Source organism: Choloepus didactylus, chromosome 23 (assembly GCF_015220235.1).
Source record: "Choloepus didactylus isolate mChoDid1 chromosome 23, mChoDid1.pri, whole genome shotgun sequence".
NCBI classification, from domain to species: domain Eukaryota; kingdom Metazoa; phylum Chordata; class Mammalia; order Pilosa; family Megalonychidae; genus Choloepus; species Choloepus didactylus.
The window spans coordinates 31,160,720-31,187,109 of record NC_051329.1 but is presented as its reverse complement, the minus strand read 5'-3'; the positions used below and the strand labels follow the sequence as shown (position 1 = coordinate 31,187,109).

The 26,390-nt window shown below is 47.6% G+C and overlaps 1 gene segment (V, D, J or C); it reads left to right on the top strand.

Moving 5' to 3' along the window:
* On the top strand, positions 1 to 24,020 carry LOC119519331. The segment is given in 3 exon segments: positions 1 to 56; positions 162 to 509; positions 23,698 to 24,020. Coding segments are annotated over 3 exon segments (717 nt in total).
* The last annotated feature ends 2,370 nt before the right edge of the window (positions 24,021 to 26,390 follow it).

The following is a 26,390-nucleotide window of genomic DNA, read 5'->3' as shown; positions in this document are numbered from 1 at the left end:
TGTGTCTACCATGGCCTGGACTCCTCTCCTTCTTGTGCTCCTTTCTCACTGCATAGGTAGGGACAGATTCAGGGCAGTGTCCCCGCCTGCTTCAGCCCCTGTGGCTCCAGCAGCTTCAGCCTGGGCCTTGCCCCTTGACCCCTGTGTGTCTGTGTCTGCAGGTTCCCTCTCCCAGTCTGTGCTGACTCAGCTGCCCTCCCTCTCTGCATTTCTGGGAACAACGGCCAGACTCACATGCACCCTGAGCAGTGGGGTCAATGTTGGTGGATACAGGATTTACTGGATCCAGCAGAAGCCAGGGAGTGCTCCCCAGTATCTCCTGTACTACCACACAGACTCAGACAAGTACCAGGGCTCCAGGGTCCCCAGCCGCTTCTCTGGATCCAAGGATGCCACGACCAAGGCAGGCCTTTTGCTCATCTCTGGGCTCCAGCTTGAGGATGAAGCTGACTATTACTGTTTGATCTGGCATAGCAGTGCTTACCACAGTGACACAGGCAGGTGGGGAAGTGGGACAACAACCCCAGGCCCCATGGGAGCTGGCCTATGGCTCTTGTGTTGTGATGTGAAACTACAGTTATTCCTATTATCATAAAAAATTCCTCATTCAGAAATTATCTCTGAGACTGTCACTAAATAAATATAATGAGTTAAAAAGAGAGTACTCAAACCAATACAATCACACAACATTCAGAATCTGAGAGGATTTTGCTGCTAATCTCCATGTGGCCCTGGCATTCTGTGGAATCCAGACAGAGGCCTACAAGGACAATTCATGTCCACTCAGCAATGTGGAGCCACCTTCCTGGATCAGAGATGCCAAGGCAGCCCCCAGGGATACATCTACCAGCCCCCAGGCCCCAGCAGTGACCCAGTGACCCTAGCAGAGGCCCTGGCCTGGGCCATGGAATTCTGGGAAATGTAAACTAAGAATTAAGATTCAGTTGCAGCAATGGGGGTTGGGAGGCAAACCTAACAAAAACAAATTCTACACATGGGGGGCTGGGAATGGTGGATTTTGTCATCCACTAGCTGAGAGCATCTAATGGAGTCCAGGGTGTTGTAATGAGGTTACACCTCAATTCTGACTGAGATTGAAGTAAAACTTAAAGGATCCAAAAGCTTAGACCTCTTTAATTCCAAATCACATAGTATTTCCCTTTGTCAACCCAAGGAAGTACACTTTAAATTTAAGAAGAAAATAGATCAAGAAAAGATGAAAATATATCATGCTTTCCTTTACTAAAATAGCAATATCTGCCCAAATCCATAGGAGGCAAGTCAACTGTCCTGAGTGGGGTGACCAAGGCCCCATGCCAGCCCATCTCCCCTGCCCTGCTGTTTACACCCCCACCCATCCCACCCACACCACCACACTTCCCCAAGCATTTTACATTTTTCTGTTTACTCCTCTGAAAGCAGCATATGCTGAGCCCAGCTGCAGGCCAGCAGGTCTCTTCTCCCCCAGGAGGTCCCCTACAAGGCTATGATTCACTTTCCCTTTCTAGGGTGCATCCTGTAGATGATGCTTCCTGGGAAAAGATCTCCTCTTACAGTGTCATCCCCTCTGACTGTGAATATTTGTTTCATGTCTGATCCCTCTGCCAGGGCAGGGACCAGCCCTTACACATTAGGGATAAGCATCGGGCATCACCAAGAGTACAACCAGTTGATGGTGGCGACTGTGTGTCTTGGTACTAAGAGTGGACAAATCCATGACATTTAGGCCTCCATGGCCTAAAGTTCTTTAACATCATAAAGGGAGAGGCCCAGAGGTCAGAGTGTCCTAGAATAACTACAAATTCTATTATGGGTCTGGACCTGTGGGAACCATTTGAAGAATTCAAGTCAGAAAGGATGGTGGGTGTGGAGAGGTGTGATGATGTCTGCCTTCACCTATCCATGTATCCAACACATCAAAATAAAAAGGCAGTATAATATTAAAAGATATACTTGGATTGCTATCAAACTTAAAACAATCATAAAAACATCTAGACAGAAAAGTCTGTTTACAATAAGAACAAATTTTATGACACCTAGGAGAGTATTCTGACTTGAAAGTTACAACATAGATTTGCACAAATACAATTTCCATAGGGAAGTAAAGGCTGATTCATAACTAGAGAACATGGTTACAGTATTTGCTGGTAAGTGGTAAGTCCAGCAGGGCTGTTAGTTTCTCCCAAATCACTAAAGCAAATTAAATTCCTACCTAATTTCTAGAAGCTTTGTGTATCTTTTTGAAAAAATGCTGGGTTGCCATCTTTTGAACAAACCACTGAGCAAATTTTCCTTCCTGCAAAATACCCCTCCCATGCAGCTTCCCTGAACAGGCTTCCATCTATGGGAAGACTAGAATCTGCCTCCTTGTCCCCAACTGACCCATCGCTTCATCATATCTGCTTGTGACCAACACCAGCTTGGGTTTTGTCTTCTACTATCACTGGTGCTACTAAACCCAGGAGGCGTGATGCTCTAACTTTGGTCTATCTTCACTGGGTCAATGAAAACAACCCCTTTTTCTTGCTTTCCCAATGAACAAAGAATCACTGTGTGTCCAGAAGCAAAACTAACCATGCACATGCTGGGTGGGGATGAAGGAAGGGCAGAAGTCAAGCATGTGTGGCCCAGCAGACCCAGTTATCCCTCTGCCATCAAACCTAAAATGTCACGTGCCCCTGGCAAAGCCTTTTCTGATCATTTCCCAAGATCTGAAACCTTAGAAAAGCCTGGCTTCTCCCTTTCCCCTCAGGTTCCACCCTCAGGAGTTACTGAGTTCCCAGGTACAGCAAACCTCTCCACTAAGGAGATGATGCTCGTGCCCACCCCTTGCTCACTCTGCCTGTGTAGTCCCACAGCTCCTTACCATTGTCCTACTCTGGACCCTTGGTTGGGATGATGTTAGATGCATCTCAGCTCTGTGGTACAGAGAGCTCAAAATCACAACCTTTGCTGTCACAGAGAAACCCCACAATCTCTGGGAAGTCCTGGTTTTCTTCACTTTCAACCCAGGGAGCATTTACCAGATAAACTGTATTTAGGCCCAATATTGGCAGGATAACAGGCCTTGGGCTCTTTATTGCAGGAGTAGAGGAAGATCTTGCCTAAAGGGGAAATTTCCTTTAGAATAAAGTTCTTTTCATCAAAGCACAGCAGGTATGTGACATAATATTGGCCCAGGGATTCTCAGATATAGTTTTCCATCCTAATTGCTAATTCATTATCAGGCATGAGTGTGTATCTATTTTATCTCTATCCACCAAGAGCCAGAGACCCAGAGTCTATGGTAAGGTTGTGTTCAGGGGCCCTGAGAAGGAAAGGGCAGGCCAGAGGGAGAGGCACAAGGATCCCAGAGTAGGGTCTGGTCATCTGAGAGAAGTCTCTGGTCTGATCTGGGGTAGAAGGAAAAGAGGGGCAGTCAGGGAGGGCTGAGCTGTGTCCAGGCACTGGGCTTCCTGCTTCCCAGGGGCACCTCCTTCAGCAAGGCTGAGGTCCCAGGACTGTCCTCTGATCTGTATGGTGAGCCAGGTAGGGGAGTCCCAGAGGTGGAGGCTGGGTGGGACAGGAGATGAAAATGCATTGTGACATGGCCATGGCCCAGCCTGATCCCCTGGGTGAGGGGGAAATTGGAGACTGGAAGAGACAGAACATCTGTGTACTCATGCCTTAGGCAGCAGGGGGTGCTGTGGCCTTCCCTGAGGGTCTGTGCCACTGGCCTGGCTGGGAACCCCCCATCTGCCCTGGTCTGGCACCCTCTGCCCTGTGCTCACTGGGGCCCAGCAGCTGTGTCCTCACAGACCCCTGGGGAGACATAAGCCAGGACCACTGACCCAGCTCCACCAGCTCTAGGAGGAACTTTCCAGGGGACCTAAGGTTCAGGGTCCAGGGTGGGGCTCAGACACCAAGGGAGGACACTGTGTGGCAGGTGGGACCATCCTTCACCTGAGGCTCCTGGAAGGAGTAGGAGGGACTTGGGGATCCCTGGCCCAGCTGAGGAGCCTTAGGATGGAGGGCCATGTGGAGGTCTCCACCAGGGTCTGAGCTGTCCCCTCACCCTTCCCATTCACTTGCACATGTGTGTGGAGGCCAGGTGTCAGGGCTGGAGGAAGGACTGGGGACCCAACATGTGTCCCTCTCCACTGTCCCCACCTTGCTCACCCCCTGTCCTCTGCTGACACTGAGTCCTGGGATCAGTCTACACCGACTCAGCATCTGCAGCACCCAGTTTGTGAGGCAGGTGGTCACCATCACTTGCTCTGGAAGCAGCAGTATCATTGGGGACAGAGCCCATAAACTTTCATCTTTGTGAGCAGCTTTTGGCCCTCTGGGGTTGGGGAACAATTCTCAGGCTCCGGGTCTCCCTGGGCATCTCTGGGCTCCAGCCTGAGGATGAAGCTTGTTATCACTACTCAGTGTGGGATGGCAGCCTAGGGGCTCTCCAGACTCTGGGAAATGAGACAAAAATAAGCTGGTGACCCCACAATTGGACAACCTGTGCAGCTCCCAGGCTTTGGTGAGGGATGTGACTCTCCTTAGTGGTGTTTCCTTTTGGCCAAAAAATCAGGTTCTCAACCTCACCACAGTTACCATGTTATAAAGACTGTAGACATGTCTTCTGAAACTCTGTCCCAAATTCAATCCTAGGTGGGAACACACTGTTGGATTGTCTCAGATTGAGCAGAAAATCCTTGAAACAGAGGGACATACCACCTGGGGACAGAATCCATAAATGGGGTCAGGATAGACACAGGGACTCAGAGGCCAGCTGAGTCTGCCTCAGGAGTGAAGATGGAGCAGATATGTATCCAGAACTGAACACCTACTATGTGCAGGCTCAGCTCTAGGGTCAGCACACAGTGTGGACAAGGCAGGGAAGGTCCTTTCCTTACTGACATGAGGCTGTCATGGGGATGGAGATGACAGGGAAAAGTAGCAAGGAGAGTAAGTTATGTGGACCAAGGGTAGGTGAGCTGGGGGCATGGGTATAGTAGCCCTTGGAGGGTCTGAGGAGGTAGAAACACAACCAGATTCAAATTTATTGAAAAAAATCCAGCTGCTCCATAGAAGCTAAGCAAATTGTAGGTGCTGCTACAAGAAAATGAGTGAGTTCTTCAGAAAGAACCTATTTACATACATTTATAAAACACAAAGAAAATCAAGCTTAAAATTTTCAGACACAACCATAATATTAAAAAAGTGGACATGAGATTTGAGCACATAAAGATTATCTTCACACTTGGTGCTAATTGAGATACTTGGATGGCGTTGCTGGAAAAATAATTAAAGGAATTAAAGGCATCTCCCTGAACACATGCAATGGGATACTGAATAACCCATAGTATGAAGGAATCTATTCATTTTGGTCCATGTCTAGTAAAATATTAAAATTTGTTTTATTTCATAAAATAAAATACAAATCAAATAATGAGCTCCTTGCTAATTTATGGACTCCTCTGCCTGGGTCAGCCAGATTGTTTCCGGTGGATCCATCAATCCCTCTTCGACCCTGGACACCCCCTGAGCACTGGCATTGCAGTGGCCACCAGCCCAATCAGGATGCAGGTCAGGGGTCCTCAGTTGGTCCTTGGCCTGGTGGTGCCAAGAGCAGCGTGGCCAGCAGGGGGCGCTGTGGGGCTGTCCTCAGGGTGAGGGTGCTGGGCCCTCCCAGCTGGGAAAGCCTCAGTGGGTTGGAGGGGAGAGAACACAGTGAGGTCACTGGGCTGTGACCAGACTACAGATGTTGTGGTCTCTCAGGACCCTCAGCATCACCCCAAGGACCCCAGTCAGATGACTATCTTGCTTCTCTCCTTCCTCCCTGCCACAGAGACATTGACCAAGGCAGGGACACTGGGGGTGTCAGGGAGCAGGGACCTATTTGCATGCAGGGATTCCTCCCTCTCAGGGCCTTGGGAGAGAATAAAAGAGACTTAGGGGAGCCCAGGGTTCATGCTGGAGTCTTAGGAGTCAGAGCTTTGTCACCTGCACCATGACCCCCCAGACCCCACACCTCCTCCTCCTCACTCTCTGCCCAGGTGAGGGCTCATGGGGTCCCTCAGACCCTCAGCCCCACTCCATTCCTCACTCTGCTCATTGTCTATCTCTGATCCATTTTCTTTAGCCCAGGAGAAGCGGACTCAGCCACCTTCATTGTCTCAGGACATGGAACAAAAGGCCATTGTGAGCTGCACTGGAAACAGTAACCACATTGGTGACCAGGGAGCAGTGTGGCTGCAGCAGCACCCAGGCCAGGTCCCCAGATTCCTGACCCACAGGAATAACAACCTAGCCTCAGGGATCTCAGAGACATTCTCAGACTCCCAGGAAGGCACCGTGGCCTCCGTGAGCATCTCTGGGCTCCAGCCTGGGAATGAGGCTGATGATTCCTGCTCAGCATGGGACAGCAGCCTGAGGGCTTGCACCCTGCTCCAGGCTCATGGGGAAGTGAGACAAAAACCTATGAGCTTCCTCCTGCCTCTTCACCACCCACAGTCTTGGGGGCCATGGGCTTGTGAGAAGATGAGGCTGGGTCCCCACTGGACAGTATTGGGGATTAGAAGGAACCATGAAATGAAGTATCTCTCTCAAGTTGGGACTACTAACAAAATTCAATAAATCCACCTAGAATGATTAGAATGACCCATTCAGTAAACATTTATGTACAATCCAATTCTAAATGTGTTAGGTTCTCTTTGATAATGTCATTACCAATAAACATTTATAAAGAGGAAAGAGGTAGCAATATTTATTTAATTTCTAACATTTTCATAAAGGAACTGATAAAATAAATCTGATGCCAGGGAACAGCTCAAGGACTATTGGCACCCAGGCACTCACCCAAAATATCCCCAACAATGATTCAATTCCATGTCACTACCCAGTGTCCAAATCTGTGGCTGAGCAGCCATCATGGTGAAGATGGGCCATGATCTTGGCTCACCAGCAATGAGAGAGTGATGCCCCAGCAAAAGCTTTTATAACCTTATTCTTCATGCTTCAGGAATCCATCTCCTCAATTGTTCCTCTACAGCCCCCCTTCAGACATTCCTATCAGCCCCTGAACAGAGCTGTGAGAAGAGAATGACAGGGTGCAATGGTGGTGCAGACTGAGAAAGCCCCTCTTGGAGGGTTTGTGCTGGAGACTGATTTGAGCAACAGAAGCATGACCAGAAGGAGACACTCTACTGCAATAAATCTCATAGAATTAATGGAAATGGACCAGATTGATATCATGAAGGAAGGAAGGATCCAGTCTTTGAAAAGAGCAGGTTCCAAAAAAAGAGATGAAAAGAAACTTTGGTTGTCCAAAGAACTGAGAGAACTGGCATTGGACTGAACAGGGCAGGTTGGAAGGGTCAGAGGAAGTGATTGTGGATGACTCTGGATGGCACTAGATTGGTTAAAGGAAGGACTTAGCCAGATCATTGAGAACTCATCCTGAGAAGTGTGAGCTTGACTATAAAGGTCACATGGGGTCATGGAAGAGTCCTCACCTGGGCAGTGACTATGCCAATTGGACTTTAGGGGGATCCTTTAGCAGCAGATGCAGGAAGAAGTGAAGGGTAAACTGTGGTGAGAACAGAGGAAAGGAGAACAGTTAGGAGGCAGAAGCAGTGAATCAAAGGTAGGATGACAATTATGTTTCCTAGATAAGTGATATTGGAAAAAAAAGAAAGAGAAGAAGGGGAATTTCAGATCCAATATGGAGGTGTGATTGGGAAGTCTTGGGAAAGGAGTGACTTTTGAGAGTCTGAAGTATCTAATCTGAGGATGGACTATCTGGTTGGAGATATGGATGGGTGCTGATATCCCATCTGAAAGACAGCAAGCAGAATCTCAGTTTTCTGGAGGAATGTATGATATTTATTGTTGTGCCTACCTTGGGGGAGGGTAAGGGATTTTTTCAGGAGTTTCCAGAGAGGAAAAGACATGCAGAGTGTTTTTCACATTTTAGTTCTGTGTTCTCCTTTGCTTTGTGAAGTTTTAAGCTAACAAGGTACTTTAAAAGGATGGTTGAATCCAAAATGCTAGATATTATGGGAGGAACAGTGTGATGGTTAGGTTCATGTGTCAACTTGGCCAGGTGACCCAGCTGTCTGGTCAAGCAAACACTGGCCTAAAACCTGCTGTGAGGACGTTTGAGGCTGGTTAATAAACCAACGGGCTGGTTTGTTGGATCATCAGTCAATTGACTGCAGCTGACTGATGACTCATCAAGGGGCATGCCCTCCACAGTGAGAGAATGCAATTGGCTGGATTTGGTCTGGGTGATCAGTTGAAGGCTTATAAGCCAGATGGTTAGAGAACCTTCACTTCTTCTTCAGCTGCCCAGTGAAGCATTTCCTGGGAGCTCGGTCAAGTTGCCAGTTCATTTCCTGAGGAGATCGTCGAAGTTGTCGGTTCATTTCCCGAGGAGTTCATTGGACATCTTCCTTGGAGTTGACAGTTTGTTGATGGCTCTGCAGAATTTGGACTCATGCATACCCACAGTTGCATGAGTCACTTTTACAATTTGATAATCAGAGACATCTCTTATTGATTCTGTTTCCCAAGAGAACCCTAACTAATACAACTTGGTACCGAGAGTGGTTCTTGAGAAACAGAATCTAAAAATGGGCTTTTACAATTTGTTTTGTACTCTGATTAGATTCAGAGGCACTAATGACTGTATTTCCAATAATCAAGAGGGCACTGACAGTCCATGCCAGGAGTTGGCAAAGGAAATACACAAAATAGCACCATTTGATTCTCCTAATTGTACTCTAGTACGAAGCAAGGCTCTGGGTGACAGTGTTCTTGACACTTTCACGGAGTTTTGCAGTATTAAGAGGTATAATGAGGTTGGCTGGCTGCTCTTAGATACTCTGGATATGGTTGTAAGAGAAAGGGATGAGCTAAAGGCTTCAAATTCAAAACTTGAATGCCGTATGACAGATGTAAAGGTTTCCATGTGTGCCCTGAAAGAAAATCTTATTTCCTGTGCCCACAGACTGGAAGTTTCTGAAAATCAGATGCAGTCTCTCATTGTGCGAGTAGCACATTTACAATGTAAACTAAAATCTCAACCTCTCAGGGTGTCTGCTGTTAAAGTAAAGGCATTGATTGGAAAGAATGGGATGCGGAAACTTGGGATGGGGACATATGGATTGATAATAATGACAGTGAGGACATTGGAACCCTGGATTCTGCTGGGTCATTGTTAGATTTACCTGTAGAGGGCTGACCTGGGAAAACAGCTTCTCTACCTCCAGTCTGCCCTAAGGAGCCTGCCACCTAAGCCCCACCTAAGGAGATTAACCCTTCAGTGCCTGCTAATCCTGTAATCACCTCCTCTGAGGAAGCAGCCCTCACTCCTTTGTCTGGAGAGATTAATCCTGTTTTAAGAGATGAAAATGCAACAGAATGTCCTGAGGTGAATGGCTTGAGGGATAATTCTAACTCTTTTCATGACCCACACCCACCACCAGTTTTTGCTTCAAAACCTATAACTAGGCTCAAGTCCCAACAAGCCCCAAAGGGTGAGGTACAAAGTGTGACCCATGAGGAGGTATGCTATACTCCAAAAGAACTGTATGAGTTTTCCAACTTATACAGACAGAAACCAGGGGAATATGTGTGGGAATGGATATTAAGAGTGTGGGATAATGGTGGAAGGAATATAAGGTTGGATCAGGCTGAATTTACTGATATGGGCCCACTAAGCAGAGATTCTGCATTCAATGTTGTAGCTTGAGGGGTTAGAAAGGGTGTTAACAGTTTGTTTGGGTGGCTGGCTGAAACATGGATCAAAAGGTGGCCGGCATTACCAGAGGCTGAAATGTCAGAACTGTCCTGGTACAATATGGAGGAGGTGATTCAAAGGCTTAGAGAGATTGGAATGTTAGAGTGGATTTATCATGGAAGACCTGCTCACACAGCCCCTGGAATGTCCAGAGGACACATCTTTTACCAGGACTGTAAGGAATAAATTTGTGAGACTAGCTCCATCATCCCTGAAGAGCTCTGTAGTTGCCTTTCTCTGTAGGTCAGATACTACTGTAGGAACTGCTGTCACTGAGCTGGAATCCTTAAACACAATGGGGATAATCAGGTCCCAAGTAGGTAGAAGCCAAGTGGCTGCAGTTAATCACCACAGACAAGATGGGGCATGGCTACCACAATGGAAAACAGGCTCAAAGTGGCAATCAAAATAATAAGACTCACAGAGAATTATGGTGTTGCCTAGTGGATCATGGAGTACCAAGTAGTAAAATAGATGAGCAATCAACTAAATTCTTGTTTGAACTATATAGGCAGAAGAATTCAAGGTTACATGAACAAAAGCTTCCCTTGAATTACAAAAACAGAGAGTCAAGGCCCCTTAATCAATTCCCAGACTTGAGACAGTTTACAGATCCAGAGCCCCCTGAATGAAGGGAAGGCCAGGTACCCTTGGGGAAGGACCCTGTTACACTGCCAAAAATTTATACTGTTAACCTTCCTCCCAGCCTTCCCCAGGGGGACCTATGGCCTTTTACCAGGGTGACTTTGCATTGGGGAAAAGGAAATGATCAGATATTTTGTGGAGTATTAGACACTGGTTCAGAAGTGACATTAATTCCCGGAGACCCAAAACATCACTCTGGTCCACCATTCAGAGTTGGGGCTTATGGAGGTTGGGTGATTGATGGTGTTTTAGCTCAGGTCCATCTCACAGTGGGTCCAGTGGGTCCCTGGCCCCATTCTGTGGTTATTTCCCCAGTGCTGGAATGCATAATTGGAATAGACATACTCAGCAACTGGCAGAATCCTCACATTGGTTCCCTGACTCCTGGAGTGAGGGCTATTATGGTGGGAAAGGCCAAGTGGAAGCCACTAGAACTGCTCCTCCCTAGCAAAATAGTGAACCAGAAGCAATACTGGATTCCTGGAGGGATTGCAGAGATTAATGCCACTCTTAAGGACTTGAAGGATGCAGGGGTGGTGATTCCCACCACATCCCCATTCAACTCTCCTATTTGGCCTGTGCAGAAAACAGATGGGTCTTGGAGGATGACTGTGGATTATCGTAAGCTTAACCAGGTGGTGACTCCAACTGCAGCTGCTGTTACAGATGTGGTATCATTATTTGAGCAAATCAACACATCCCCTTGTACCTGGTATGCAGCTATTGATCTGGCAAATGCTTTTTTCTCAATTGCTGTCAGCAAGGACCACCAGAAACAGTTTGCATTCAGCTGACAAGGCCAGCAGTTTACATTCACTGTGCTACCTCAGGGTTATATCAACTCTCCAGCCCTATGTCATAATATTGTCCGCAGGGATCTTGATCGTTTCTTTCTCCCACAAGACATCACACTGGTTCATTATATTGATGATACCATGTTGATTGGACCTAGTGAGCAAGAAGTAGCAACTACTCTAAATTTGTTGGTAAGGTATTTGTGTGGCAGAGGATGGGAGATAAATCCAACAAAAATACAGGGACCTTCCACCTCAGTAAAATTTCTAGGTGTTCAGTGGTGTGGGGCCTGTCGAGATATTCCTTCTAAGGTGAAGGATAAGCTGCTGCATCTGGCCCCTCCTACAACCAAAAAAGAGGCACAATGCTTAGTTGGCCTCTTTGGGTTTTGGAGACAACATATTCCTCATTTAGGTGTGCTACTCCGGCCCATTTACCGAGTGACTAGAAAAGCTTCTAGTTTTGAGTGGGGACTGGAACAAGATGAGGCTCTGCGACAGGTCCAGGCTGCTGTGCAAGCTGCTCTGCCACTTGGACCATATGACCCAGCTGATCCAATGGTGCTGGAAGTGTCAGTGGCAAATAGAGATGCTGTTTGGAGCCTTTGGCAGGCTCCTATAGGAGAATTGCAATGCAGACCCTTAGGATTTTGGAGTAAAGCTTTACCATCCTCTGCAGATAACTACTCAGCTTTTGAGAAACAGCTATTGGCCTGCTACTGGGCCTTAGTAGAGACAGAACGCTTAACCATGGGCCACCAAGTTACCATGAGACCTGAGTTACCTATCATGAGCTGGGTGTTGTCTGACCCACCAAGCCATAAAGTTGGGCGTGCACAGCAGCACTCCATCATAAAATGGAAATGGTATATATGAGATAGAACTAGAGCAGGTCCTGAAGGTACAAGTAAGTTACATGAGGAAGTGACCCAAATGCCCATGGCCCCCACTCCTTCCACCTTACCTTCTCTTGCCCAGCCCACAGCTATGGCATCTTGGGGAGTTCCTTACAGTCAGTTGATGAGGAAAAGAAGACTTGGGCCTGGTTTACAGATGGTTCTGCACGATATGCAGGCACCACCCAAAAGTGGATAGCTGCAGCACTGCAGCCCCTTTCTGGGATGTCCCTGAAGGACAGTGGTGAGGGGAAATCCTCCCAGTGGGCAGAAGTTTGAGCAGTGCACCTGGTTGTTCACTTTGCTTCGAAGGAGAACTGGCCAGAGGTGCATCTGTATACTGATTCCTGGGCAGTTGCTAATGGTTTGGCTGGATGGTCAGGGACTTGGAAGGAACATGATTGGAAGATTGGCAACAAAGAAGTCTGGGGAAGGGGTATGTGGATAGACCTTTCTGAATGGGCAAAAAACATGAAGTTATTTGTGTCCCATGTGATTGCTCACCAGAGGGTGACTTCAGCAGAAGAAGGTTTTAATAACCAAGTGGATAAAATGACCTGTTTGGTAGATACCAATCAGCCTCTTTCCCCAGCAACTCCTGTCATTGCCCAATAGGCTCATGAACAAAGGGGTCATGGTGGTAGGGATGGAGGTTATGCATGGGCTCAGCAACATGGACTTCCACTCACCAAGGCTGACCTGGCCACGGCCACTGCTGAGTGTCAAATCTGCCAGCAGCAGAGACCCACACTCAGTCCCTGATATGGCACCATTCCCCATGGTGATCAGCCTGCTACCTGGTGGCAGGTTGATTACATTGGACCACTTCCATCATGGAAAGGGCAGCGATTTGTTCTTACTGGAATAGACACATACTCCGGATATGGGTTTGCCTTCCCTGCACGACATGCTTCTGCCAAAACTATGATACGTGGACTTACAGAATGCCTCATCCACCGTCATGGTATTCCACACAGCATTGCTTCGGACCAAGGAACCCATTTCACAGCAAATGAAGTGAGGGGATGGGCACATGCTCATGGAATTCTGTGGTCTTACCATGTTCCCCATCATCCAGAAGCAGCTGGGTTGATAGAACTGTGGAATGGCCTATTGAAGACTCAATATGGCACCAACTAGGTGGCAATACCTTGCAGGGCTGGGGCAGTGTTCTCCAGGAGGCTGTGTGTGCTCTGAATCAGCGTACACTCTATGGTGCTGTTTCTCCCATAGCCAGGATTCATGGGTCCAGGAATCAACGGGTGGAAACAGGAGTAGCACCACTCACTATCACTCCTAGTGATCCACTAGGGAAATTTTTGCTTCCTGTCCCTGCAAGTTTAAGCTCTGCTGGTCTACAAGTCTTGGTTCCAAAAGGAAGAGTGCTTCCACCAGGAAACACAACAATAATCCCACTGAACTGGAAGTTAAGACTGCCACCTGGCCACTTTGGGCTTCTTATGCCTCTGAATCAACAGGCAAGTAAGGGGATTACTGTACTGGCTGCGGTGATTGATCCTGACTATCAAGGGGAAATAGCACTGCAACTACACAATGGAAGTAAAGAAGAGTTTTCCTGGCATACAGGAGATCCCCTGGGGCATCTCTTAGTACTACCATGCCCCGTGATTCAAGTCAATGGAAAACTGCAACAACCCAATCCAGGCAGGATTACCAATGGCCAAGAAACTTCAGGAATGAAGGTTTGGGTCACCCCACCAGGCAAAGAACCATGGCCAGCTGAAGTGCTTGCTGAGGGTAAAGGGAACATGGAATGGGTAGTGGAAGAAGGTCGTGATATATATGAACTACGGCCACGTGACCAGTAACAGAAACGAAGACTATGATGACATGAATATTTCCTCCTCGTTTTGTTATGATTATATTTGTATTTGTCTGTAAAGAAAATATTTTTGCTTTCTTCTCTGTCTTATCCCCTTATCGTATGGCATAAGCTATAACGTTCATTTTGAAGGTATGGTTTTAGGTGATGTGTACAACTGCCAAGTTGACAAGGGGTGGACTCTGATGGTTGGGTTCATGTGTCAACTTGGCTAGGTGGCCTAGCTGTCTGGTCAAGCGGGCACTGGCCTGACGATTGCTGTGAGGATATTTGAGGCTGGTTAATAAACCAACGGGCTGGTTTGTCAGATCATCAGTCAATTGACTGCAGCTGACTGATGACTCATCAAGGGGCGTGCTTCCATAGTGAGAGAATGCAATTGGCTGGATTTGGTCTGGGTGATCAGCTGGTTTGTTGGATCATCAGTCAATTGACTGCGGCTGACTGATGACTCATCAAGGGGCGTGCCTTCCACAATGAGAGAATGCAATTGGCTAGATTTGGTCCCGGTGATCAGTTGGAGGCTTATAAGCCAGAGGTTAGAACCTTCGCTTCTTCGGCTGCTCAGTGAAGCATTTCCTGGGGAGCTCGTCAAAGTTGCCGGTTCGTTTCCTGAGGAGTTCATCAAAGTTGTTGGTTCATTTCCCGAGGAGTTCATTGGACGTCTTCCTTCGAGTTGACAGCTTGTTGACGGCTCTGCAGAATTTGGACTCGTGCGCTCCCGCAGTTGCATGAGTCACTTTTACAATTTGATAATCAGAGACATCTCTCATTGATTCTGTTTCCAAGGAGAACCCTAACTAATACAGCCTGCATCACTACCTCTTGTTACAGGTCTAAGGTTCCAGGAGGAGCCTGATGCTCCCCCACCCTCACTGTGTGTGACCTTGTTCAGAAGGTGCCTCCATCCTGCACGTGAAGCATTTGTGATATGGGTGAGCTTGTATCTGCTTTGGGATTGGATGGACCCATGTTAAGTCTTAGGTTTCTGGACAAATGCACAACCCTTGTGTGGTTACCTCTTATAAGTGAAAGGAATTTTGAGATCCTTATGGGGATGAGAAGAACATGTGCAGAGGTAATTTTATAATTCACATTTGTTTATTTTTATTTAATTCTATGCTTTTATGAAGTTTTAAACTAGGCATGTACTTGTGCATGATATTGGATCTCAAGTGCTGCCATGACTCCATTTTCAGAAGATGTGACCACAGTGTCCTGAATTTAAGTAATGTGAGATGAAGGTGTTTGGAGGACACTGGGCTCCAGCACTCCCTGAGTGGTTGTATCTGAAAAGACCATCTACAGAAATGAAGCCCCCAGCCAGCTGTTCTCAGGGGCATTAGGCAGCCCTGTGGAGCTGATTATATAAGGGCAGCAAACATGGGCCAGGCCACGTGGGAACCACTGGGCTTTCCCCAGGCCCAGGGAAACAGACACTTCCTTGCTCTGAGTTTTCCCTATTTCTGTGAGCCTCCCTCCCCCATTTCCCCCTGACTGGGCCTGGATCCTTCAGACCATTGCTTCAGTTCTCATCATATGCTCCTCAGCCCACATGGGGTCCCTTCCCAGCTCAAGTTCTAGAATGAGGTTAGAGAAAAAGGGGGAACAAGGACATTTTTCCTGAAATAACCCTTGCCCAGGAGATAGAGCTCTGTGGCACCCCACCTGAGCCTGAGCTCCATGTTCCACAGTGTTGATCTTCCACACTATGGGCAGGGACCTGCTGCTGGAGTCAGAGGAAGGGATATGGGGGTGCACAGAGGACCCCCTTCTGCTTCTGGTCCCAGTCACATGGTACAGTGGAGACACAGCTTCTGCCTCTTATTGCTACACCCCCATTTCTAAGATGCTGGGTGGGGCCTCCTGCCCTTACCTGTCTGTGCCCTTATCCAGAAGGACCCTCTGTCCTGCACTGGGGTGAGGGATGAGGATTACAGTTATGGAGATGCCCAGACCACCATCACTCAGGAAGAAGCCCCAGAGCCATGATGACAGATAGTATTCACCCTCAGGGTCCCAGACTTATCCTGGGTCCCAGGACTGTCACCACAGCCTTGCTGACCATCTCTGGGCTGTGTCCTTATCATTGGGTTTGTCATGAGATGTCAGCATCATTCTTACCTGTGGGCACAAATCTCCTGTGGGCACCTCCTGCACAGCCAACCTGTTACCCCTGTCTTGCCTGTGACAGCACCACCTCAGGGCACTTCTGCTATCAGCACTGAGGATGTTGGGTTTTATCACCACCATGGACTTCTCAGTGGAGTATTCTTCTGAGCCATTGTCAGTGGCAGGATTCCAGCCTGGTTGTCCCTACACAGGCAGACAGGACTTGCTTGTGGGTTTTGGGAGATTCTCCATAGGGGAGACATTGTGTTGACAACAGATCATTTGTTTTGGTTCCAATAGAGTTCAGGGGTTTTGGGAACTCAGGGTCATCCCTGCAGACAACAGATTCTGGAGCCAGCTCTTCTGACCATCTTCTCAGAGCTGACACCCTTTTCTTAGTCCTGATGGCCACTCATTCTCATCCAGGGGCTAATCTTTTTCACTATGATCTCAGATATGGAAAAAATACTCATGGCATTTCCTTAACACCAGTTGGAAAGTCATTATTGTGTTTCAAAATGAATTTTCTAACTTTCAAATAATTTAGAAAATAAGAAAAACATTCCAAATGAAGGGATAGATGAATTTTTAAGGAACAGTTAACTGTGCTAATCCAAGGAAACAAGGGGCAATCATTATCATTTCAACTTGGCTTTTCTGCCCATAAAGGCCCAGAAGTTCACACCCCTACAGGACACTGCCCGAGTCACCACCTCACTCCCAGCCACGCAGGAATCCCTCACTCTAGAGGGCATTTCCAACAGGAATATAATGAAAGCCACATAGGTCATGAAATGCAGAACCAGTAGAAAAATATTAAAAAATAAGTATAAGGAATATATGAAGTAATTTTTTCCTATAGTTTATTCTAAGTCTATCCAAATAGTGTCATTTCAATTGACTAAATAGCAAATTATTAATGAAGGTTTTGATGTTAAATTTTTAAAAGTTTCTAAATCTGGTATCTATTTTAAACTTTAGCATATCTCAGGATTGTCTGTAGCTCAAGTCTCTAACAGCATGTGGGGCCAGTGGCTGTAATTTTAAAGAGCTGATCTAGAGCAGAGGGTGGCAACACATTTGGTATAGGGCCATTTTGAAAATACGTCCAAATTTTTTTCAAGCCAAATGACCTCAGTAGCAACTGCTCAAATTGAGCTATGTAGTAAGAAAGCAACTACAGACAACATATAAGGGAATTGATGGGGTTATAACTCAGTAAAATTTTATTTACAACACAGACAGGGGTCCTGACTTGACCTGTGGGTCTTGTTTCCTCACCATTGGTCTAGAGTCCATGTAACTTATTCTCTTTCTCCCACCATGGCCAATTTAACCCAGATGCACACCCAGGAGCCTCTTCTGTTAGATCCCCTCCTCTCCCTTCAATCCTCTGCACCAGTCCACTCATTCTCTCTGTGGACCCCCACACCTTGGCCCCTATCAGCACTGGGTCTGATCTCACATGAGGAGACACTCAGGAGGGTTAGGGGAGCCCACCTGCCCTGAGGGAAAGGGGCACCAGAGAGAGGACACACGATTCTGGTCTTCACAGCTGCTAGTCTTGGCTGGTCTGTCACTTTGTCCTTCTGGTTACTGAATCCAAGCAAATTCCCTCAGTGACCTACTCTGTAGGTAAACATCTTCAGTGATTTCCTGCTGGGGAAGTCCCTTCCCTGAGCCCCTGGATTAGATGCAGTAAAGGGGGCTGTGGCCAGAAGACGAGGCTCCTTGGCCAGGAAGACACCCCTTTCTGTGAGGAGGGGCAGCAGGCAGGAGGTAGGACCAGTTCTCTCTCCAGGGTCCCTTCTCCACATCTCAGACTTGAGTGACTCTGGCTCTGAGGCAACAGAGGGTGCTGTGGGCCTGCCCAGTGGAGACACCATCCACTGGCTTATTGTGGGGGCCTGCAGTCCAGCACCCCTGGGGCAAAGCAGGCAAGTGTCCTTGTCCCCTGAGGGAGCTCAGGCCAGGCCCTGCCAGCCCCAAGCAAAGAGGACTGAGGGAGAGATCAGGGGTGGGAGGCCCTCCAGGGGCAGGTGATGATTTGCATGTGGTCCTCCTCCCCTGAGCAGGTTAATTAGGTAAAAGAGACTGGGCAGCTGTTGGTGCGGCTGCGGGACCTGGGGAAGCAGACTCTGAGGCATCTCCACCATGGCCAGGACCCCCTTCCTCTTCACCCTCCTCACTCTCTGCCCAGGTGACCAGCTGTCAGGGGTCAGGAGAAGAGAAAGAGGAAAACTCTAAGAGCCTGCCATGTTCTTCATGTTCTGGAGATCTGATGCATTAATGTCTTCAGACTCACCGTTCCTGTGTGTCCCTTTCCTTCTTTGCAAGGTCCTAGGTACAGTCTGGGCTGACACAGGAAGCCTCAGTGTCAGGGTCTCCTGGACAGTCACCATCACATGCAAGGGGAGCAGCTTTTACCTGAAGAACTTGGTGCTGGCTGGTACTAGCCACTCCCTGGGGGCACCCCCAAGACTGTGATGCTTGGAACTTCTCAGCCCTTGGGGATCCCAGATCAGTTCTCTGGCTCCAAGTCAAGTGGCACAGCCTCCCTGACCATTGCAGGGCTCCAGCCTGAGGAAAAGTCTGTCTACTACTGCTCAACAGCTGATGACAGCTCTGATGAACCCACAGTGCCCCAGACACATGTGGAAGTGAGACACAAACCTCCTCTCTCTCTGTCATGTCCCTCAGAACCTCCCTCTGCCTGAGACCAGGACCAGCTAAGGAGACTTCAGTTGTCTGTTCCCAGAATCTGAACTCAAAACTGGGCCATTATAATGGAGAATTGAGGATGACAACCCCTCCCAATTCTCTCATTTTGTAGAGGACTTAATCTCTTACCACAGAATTAGTGCTGGAAATTGCATGATAGTGATAATAATATTTATAATAACAATAATAACAGGTCAACTTCAATATTTTTAATGACATAAAGCTGAAACTTTTAGTCCTCCAATATGCATAACAGTTTATACTTTCTAGGATGCTGTGCTGATTTGTATCTATTATGTACCACAAAGAACCATGTTCTTTTAATCCAAGCTCTTGGGTACAGACTTATTGTAGGTGGGATATTTTGATTAGATTGTTTCCTATGGATGTGTGTTACCCATTCAAGGTGGATCTTAATTAGTTTACTGGAATCATTAGAGCTCAGGGAAAGAGAGAGAGCTCAGAGCTGACACAGACCCAGACTCTTGGAGATGCAGGCAGAACGATGTTTGGAGATGCTAAACTAAGAGATGAAGCCAAGAGTCTGCCCCAGAGAAGCCAAGTGAGAACCCACAGATGACTAAAATGAAAGTCACTGGAATCAGAAGCTGGAAGCAACATAACCTGCGAGTAAGGGAGGAGCAGGTGCCAGCCATGTGCCTTCCCAGCCGACAGAGTGTTCCAGATTCCACTGGTCTTTCTTCAGTGACAGTATCCTCTTGTTGATGCCTTGGTTTGGTTACATTTATGGCCTTAGAACTGTAAATGTGTGACCTAATAAATCCCCTATGTAAAAGCCTATCCCTTTCTGGTATCTTGCATTCTAGCAGATTTGGCAAACCAGAACAGATGCCCATGGTCAACTTCCACTCTCTGACTGGACCCAGCCATGGCCATCTGACCTGCTGGCACTTTGACCTGTTAGACATCTGCCAATATGACAGATGAGCCTATAATCCAGAAAACAGGATCACATATATACAAACAAAGGCATAGCCAAATGTGCGCACAAGCACACACAGGCACACCTGTGAATACAGACATGCACACACATGTACACAAACCTGCACACACTCACACAAACACACATGCACAAACCTTCAAGGCACCAAGCTTACCCAAAGCCTCATCACAAGCCCTGGGTCTCCTGCCAGCACCAGGAGCAGCACTAGGGGATGTTGTTCTAAGCCAGGACAGCAGCATTTAAATGGTCCCTGATTTTCCCTCCTTGTCTTGGCTCCACAGAGCCCAGGGTGGTGCCGGCCTGACTCATGCCTGTTAGCAAAACCTCAAATACTCAGCCTTTGATCTGTGTCCTTGAATTTTCCATGTAAACTTCTCTAAAGTAAATTCTTAAATAAGTTTCACCTAAAACCAGCTGTTTATACAACCTCAGGTTCAGAACAACTTAATGTTAGATCTTCAGAAGTATAATTTCTTTAGTCAAAACATTTGGATAAATAATTAAGACCAGTTAACACTGACATTGAAATATCATCTCTGAGGTGGATTTTGAACAATAACCACAGTAAGAGACAGGAGTGAGCAAAGAGGAGAGAAGCAATGGTGTAGATGGCCTAGGAAATACAGTGGATGTGTCAGAAAGACAAAAGCAACATCTATTTATTCAATAAATGAGAGGGAACCACACATGCTCAGGCCAAGGCAGCCACCAGGGGCTGTGGATCTTCTCAGCTCCCAGAAGGAGATGCAAGTGGTTCAAATGTAAGGCCCCTGGACTCCAGTTCACTGGCCCATGTGAAATGCTCCAGCACCTGCCTCCTCCCAGGGGACTAACCCAGAGCTCTCAGCCACCACAGGCCTCCCCCAGACAGTGGAGCTGATTTCAGGGCTGAGGGCCCAGAATTGTGCAGTAAAATGATCACTGTGCAAATTGCACAATGTGCCATGCAAACACAAACCTGCCCCCAGGGAGCTGAGGAGGAGATAAAAGCTTTCAGAGTGTCCATCCCCAGCAGTGGGTTCAGGGGTTCCTGGGACCATCAGCACCACAGCCTGGAGTCCCTCCCCCTCCTCAGTCACTGCTCAGGTTCATGGCGGCTTCAGAGATGGGCCTGTGAAGGGAAGCCTCTGCCTTCCTTCCTCATGGCTCATGTCTGTCTTTTTGGTTTCAGGGGCCAGTTCTCAGGCTGTGGTGATTCAGGAGCCCTCACTGACCATGTTTGTCCCCAGGAGAAATAGTCACAATCACCTGTGGCTCCAGCAGAAGCCTGGCCAGGCCCCCAGGACACTGATACATGATAGACACCACAAACACCAAGGGAACCTGGCCAAGTTCTCAGGCTTCCTTGAGAAAAAGCTGCCCTCACCCTCTCAGCCCAGCCCAAGGACAAGGCTGAGCTCTACTGCAGGCTGGTTTGCAGTGGAGATGGACACAGGGACAGAGCCAGATGGGAACCCAGGCATAAAACTGCCCTGGGCTGACTCTGGATGCAAATGAGATAACATGATATGGGGATCAAATGGTCAGAACCACAGCTCTCAGGGCAGCTTAATTTTTGACCATCTACAGAGAGAAAAACTGAAGGGAAATGTCTGAATTGATTCCTACCTGTTTTTGAGCCATAAAGGTGAGAAAATCTGTGAATGAAATAGGAGCACCTGGTCTAAGAATAGCAGAAGCCAATGATTTTGAAATCCATATGGAACAGAAACATAAAGAAGCATCCTCCAACATTGTTATTTGCTGACTTAGAGAAAAAGGAAGAGACCCTCATTTTGTGTATCTCTGACATTTTTATTATTTTGTATTTTGAAGCAAGCAATGCAGTTCATTGCATAAAATAAACATAAAAATTGCAAAATTACATTAGAAATTGTTCTATCCAATAAAATTAATATAAATATAGTTCTTTTTGGAGACTATTCCTTTTGTATTTGTTCTTAATTATTCCACAATCATCATCAGATATAATGCTTATATTTCATTTTCTGTACATATAGCCATTTAATGTTTGAGTGTTATAATTAATTTCCCACATTTTAAAATGTACATTGATATTTAGTAATTACTTAATATTATTTTGACTGTAAGTACTATTATCATGTTAGAGCATTTGGTCAAATAAAGGGATGATGATCATCTTGTTATTATTAAAAAATTTCCGGTAATTTCTGTGCATTTTGTGGGGTCACAAGGAAACACCTTCCCTTGCAACAGGAAGTCTGGAGCTCATTATCCCAGGTGTACCCTGCACAGGACAGGGAAACAGTTATTTTGCCAAATGTGTGGGCTGGAAGCTGAACAGACTGAGGGGTGATCACCCATCCCCAACCAGGCCCACCAGGGCTCAGGTGAGCCCAGGGCTTCTAAGAATGTCAAGTGTGCAGGAACCAACTCAAGATGGTCAAATATGGATACTAATTTGGTGGCATTGGAGTGGGGCCTGAGATTTTTCATTTATAAAAAGACCCCTGAAGTATGTGTTTTCATAATAAGTCAATGAGAATGTCATGAAATAAAAACTCAGAAAGAAACCGAGAGAAACTTCTGACAGAGAAATTGTGTTTGGATAAGAAGAAACCCACTTCCATGTGCAAAGCCTACTGGAGAGGACAGCTGTAGTGGGAGTTGGATGGAGAGGCTCCTCTTCCTCTAAACACAGAAATAGAAACAAGGGGCAAATCTCCAGTGCACCTGCCCTCCCCCTCCCTCCTGCCCAGTCTCCCTGTTGGCTTTCCCTCCAGTCTTCTAAAGCACAGACCACTCCACACTCCTCTAGCCTCTGATTCAACACTTCTTGTCTAAATTCTGTGGCCTTTTTCCCTTTCTTTCCACTCCTCCTTCTCCCTTGACTATCCCTGTTAATTACTACAGTCTTCCTGTCAGACAAGTCACTGGCATTTTTCCAGGTCTTTCCATGGAACCTGAAACTCATACCCCTCCCTCTTCCTGAACCTCCTTAAAAATCTTCCTAAGAATCCTAAGTCAGTTGCTTCTCAGTATCCACTCCCACTAGCACCTTCTTTAATGTCTATGTTTTCTTCATGTTATGAATTCAGCAAACAACACAAGCCTGCTAATATATCCCCCAAACACTCACCACTTTCTCCATTGAGTGAGGGATCCATTAGGCATAAAAACCTGGCTTCCTGAGGAGCCTGGAAGTGAGCTCATGGTCCACTGCCCCTCCTGTTACCCAATGGATGTCTTTATTTCCTGTACAGTACATGCATGGAACATTTTTCCTGAAGCTCCTTATTTGGAGGGAGCTTTTGGTATCTGAATCCTAATGAGGACTCTCAAAATATAAGTCTAGAAGATGGTAAGCAAGTGGCCACCTGAAGAGTGAGACTTGCTCTGCCCTGGGCAGGGGTCAGGCCCTGGTGGAGGAGGCAGGAGCCTCTGTCAGTGTCACCCATCATGTGGTCATGGACATGATGGAGCTTGGTCTGCATCACAGGGGGACTGTGGGCCTGCCCTGAGGGTCTGTGGATTCTCAGCTGGGACACCAGACCCTGTCTCCCTGCCTGCTCAGTGCTCACTGGACCCTGCAGCTGGGTCCTCTCTGGGCCCCTGGGAGCCTCAGCCAGGTCCAGCCCAGGCCCTGCCCTCCCAGCAATGACACCAGCCACTGGGACCACCAATTGGGACCAAGAGAGGGAATGGCTGGCCAGGGGAAGAGGAGCCCATTTGCATGCAGGTCTCTGTCCTCTGGGGGTTGAGGGGATAAGAGAGGCCTGGGGCATGTCTGCCTCAGGAGAGCTCTGGGGTCTCATCATGGCCTGGACACCACTCGGCCACCTCACCCTCTTCATTCACTGCACAGGTCAGGACCCTCCTCAGTGTCCTGATACCAAGAGTGCTGGGAGGATCCCGCCCCCATGTCAGAAATGTCCTTCCCTACTGTCCTTCCCCCAATTCCTAATGCATGTCTGCATTTTCAGGGTCCCTGTCCCAGCCTGTGCTGACTCACTTGCCCTCTACATCTGCCTCCCTGGGAGCCCCAGCTAAGCTCCCCTGCACCCTGAGCAGTGAATACAGCAGCTACTGGATTGAGTGGTACCAGCAGAGGCCAGGGAAGGGGCCCCAGTATGCAATGTACATGAAGAGTGATGGAAGCCATAGCAAGGGTGATGGGATCACTGATCACTTCTCAGGCTCCAGCTCTGGTGCCAACCACTACTTAACCATCAGCGAACTCCAACCTGAGGATGGGGCTGCCTATTTTTGTGGGGCACATCATGGCAGTGAGAGCAGATGTGTGTAACCCATGGTGACATAGGCAGAGGGGAAGTGAGACAAAAACCTCCTGATGATTTGCTCTGTCCCCTCCTCCTTCCCAATGGCTTCATCAACAGTTTGATGGAAGCCTCCTCACCTGCTGACTGAGGCTCCACCTGCCCAGGTATTGGGGTAACTCATTGCTTGTGTCTGAGAAGAGTCTGTCTCTGTGCTCTCATCAATGCTTGGATGTGATCCATAGCTCATGTTCCTCTGTGTTGCAGGACTCTTTCTCTGGAGTTTTTTAACATGGTTGTCCCCACTCACCTGCCCCCTGATGGATTTTAGGATGCAGAGCCATCCACAAGAGCACTCAGACACAATCACCCTCATCAGCAGCAATTCCTTCTTCCTCAGTCAACATCCTGAGCTGTTTGCACAGAACAGGGCTCTGAGTATATCCATTGGGATTTGGGATCTTGACCCTGACTCCCCAGGGTCCCATGCACACAGCTGAGCTGCTCTGGCCTTCACCCCCCACCCAAATCTCTGCCAAGTTTGCTGAGAGGCTCAGGGTGGGCAGTCCCCTATGAGCTTGAAATACTGAAATGAAAAAAACATTTTCCCACAGGAGGATGTGAGTGGCTGGGCTTGCTCTGTTCCTGAGGCCTTGGGAGGGACTTCCCCAGAGTGAGGAAGCCCATGGGCAGGAGAAAGCCCAGGTGGAATCACTGCATCTGCTAATACCACAAGTGGACATTCAAGACAGGACATGACCTTCTGTTCTGAATGACCATCATTGCCCAGGACTTGGCATCCCCCCAGGATGGAATGAGGGTAGAAGGAGCATGAAAAGGAAAGGCACTTGAGGGCTTGTCTGGGCCCAATTCAGGCTCCACCACCCATGGGAGTCCAAGCTGTATAGTTAACCCCACATGAGTCTATGCTGTGCACAGAGAAGTTTGTGGTCAGTAATCCTCACATTTTCCATCTATTTTTACCCCTCAACATACCTGAGGGTTGCATAGAAATCCATGTATTTGATTTTCTGTTGTCACCCAGTGAGGCTGAGCATTTTGCCTAAAATCAACTATGATAGCTAATCAAGGATCAGATTCTCCTTCATCACAGTTCCCTAATTAAGGGAACATGAGGACTGTTCCTCTGGGCTCTACTCAGTGTCACTTTCTCCAGATTCTCATAATTAACAGTGTCCTTGATTCAAATGCTACAGAATCTCTGTTTACCTCCTTTTACCCTGGGTACCTCCTTGAGTCAAAGAGGACAGTTTACTCCTAACGAGTGGGAAAGATGTAAGATTTAAAGTAACTTTACAGTAACAACAAACACAACCCCTGCTGTGGGAGTATAAATGGGTTACACAACTTGGGGACAGATGTCTCATTTGTCTTTTGCTCAGTGTTTCTAATGTTGGATTGATTTTCATGTAATCCAGTGTTCATACAGGCATTAAACTGAATTTCACATTTGGAGATTTCCTGGGAAGGCTATTTACAGAGAGAACATAAATGCTCCCCTGCTCCCTGAGCTCAGCCTTCTCCAGGAGGGCCCAAGTGAGTTGGTCCTGGAGGAGGAGAGCAGGGCATGGGGCAGGAGACAGAAGTGTGCCCAGGGTAGGGAGCCCTGTTGCCCAGGGATGAGAATCCCTTTTGCAACCACTACCTGCCTGGGCTTTTCTCTAGTCCATGAGGATGGGGAACTGAGGCAGGAGGCTGGGGATGAAACAAGGAACAGGCCCAGAGCCATCTTGAAGATGACCCTAAAGATTTTACTGAACCTTGGCACAGGGGCACAGTCTATGGGTGTTATTAAGTGGAATTAAGTGGAAATACCCCCTGACTTTGGTGTCAAGAAGGAAATAAAGTGATGGCAAATGGTGGACAATGCCACAGCCAGGGACACTGGGTGGCACTGCTCAGCAGAGATGGGCACCTGCACCCAGGCAGCTGGAGCAACAGGGGAAGGCAAGCAGATGGAGGGAGGTTGTGGACCTCCTGTGGGAAGTGAGGGGCACTCGACACTCAGAATGGGCTCCACGTGCCCAGTGCCAGGAAATGGCTGGGATATGGTTCCAGCCACCTCAGGACATAGCTTCATAGTGACATTCCCCATGGTGGGTTTCCAAACTGGGAAAAATCTCCATGACCACAGGGATTATTTTCTGTTTTCTCATCAAAGTAACTAAAGAGCTGAGACCACTGCCTGACACTGAGTCAAAACTCAATAGACATTGTTCTGTGAATACAAGAATTCACCAAATTGAAATCCCAGACAGAAGATCAAGTCTGAGGTAAATGTAATGATTACTGCTTTCTGAAAAATTTGAGGTCAGGGTTCTCAGCTCATTGGAGAGGAGATGCCAAGGGGGAAAAACCTCAGCTCTGGGAAAGAGGAG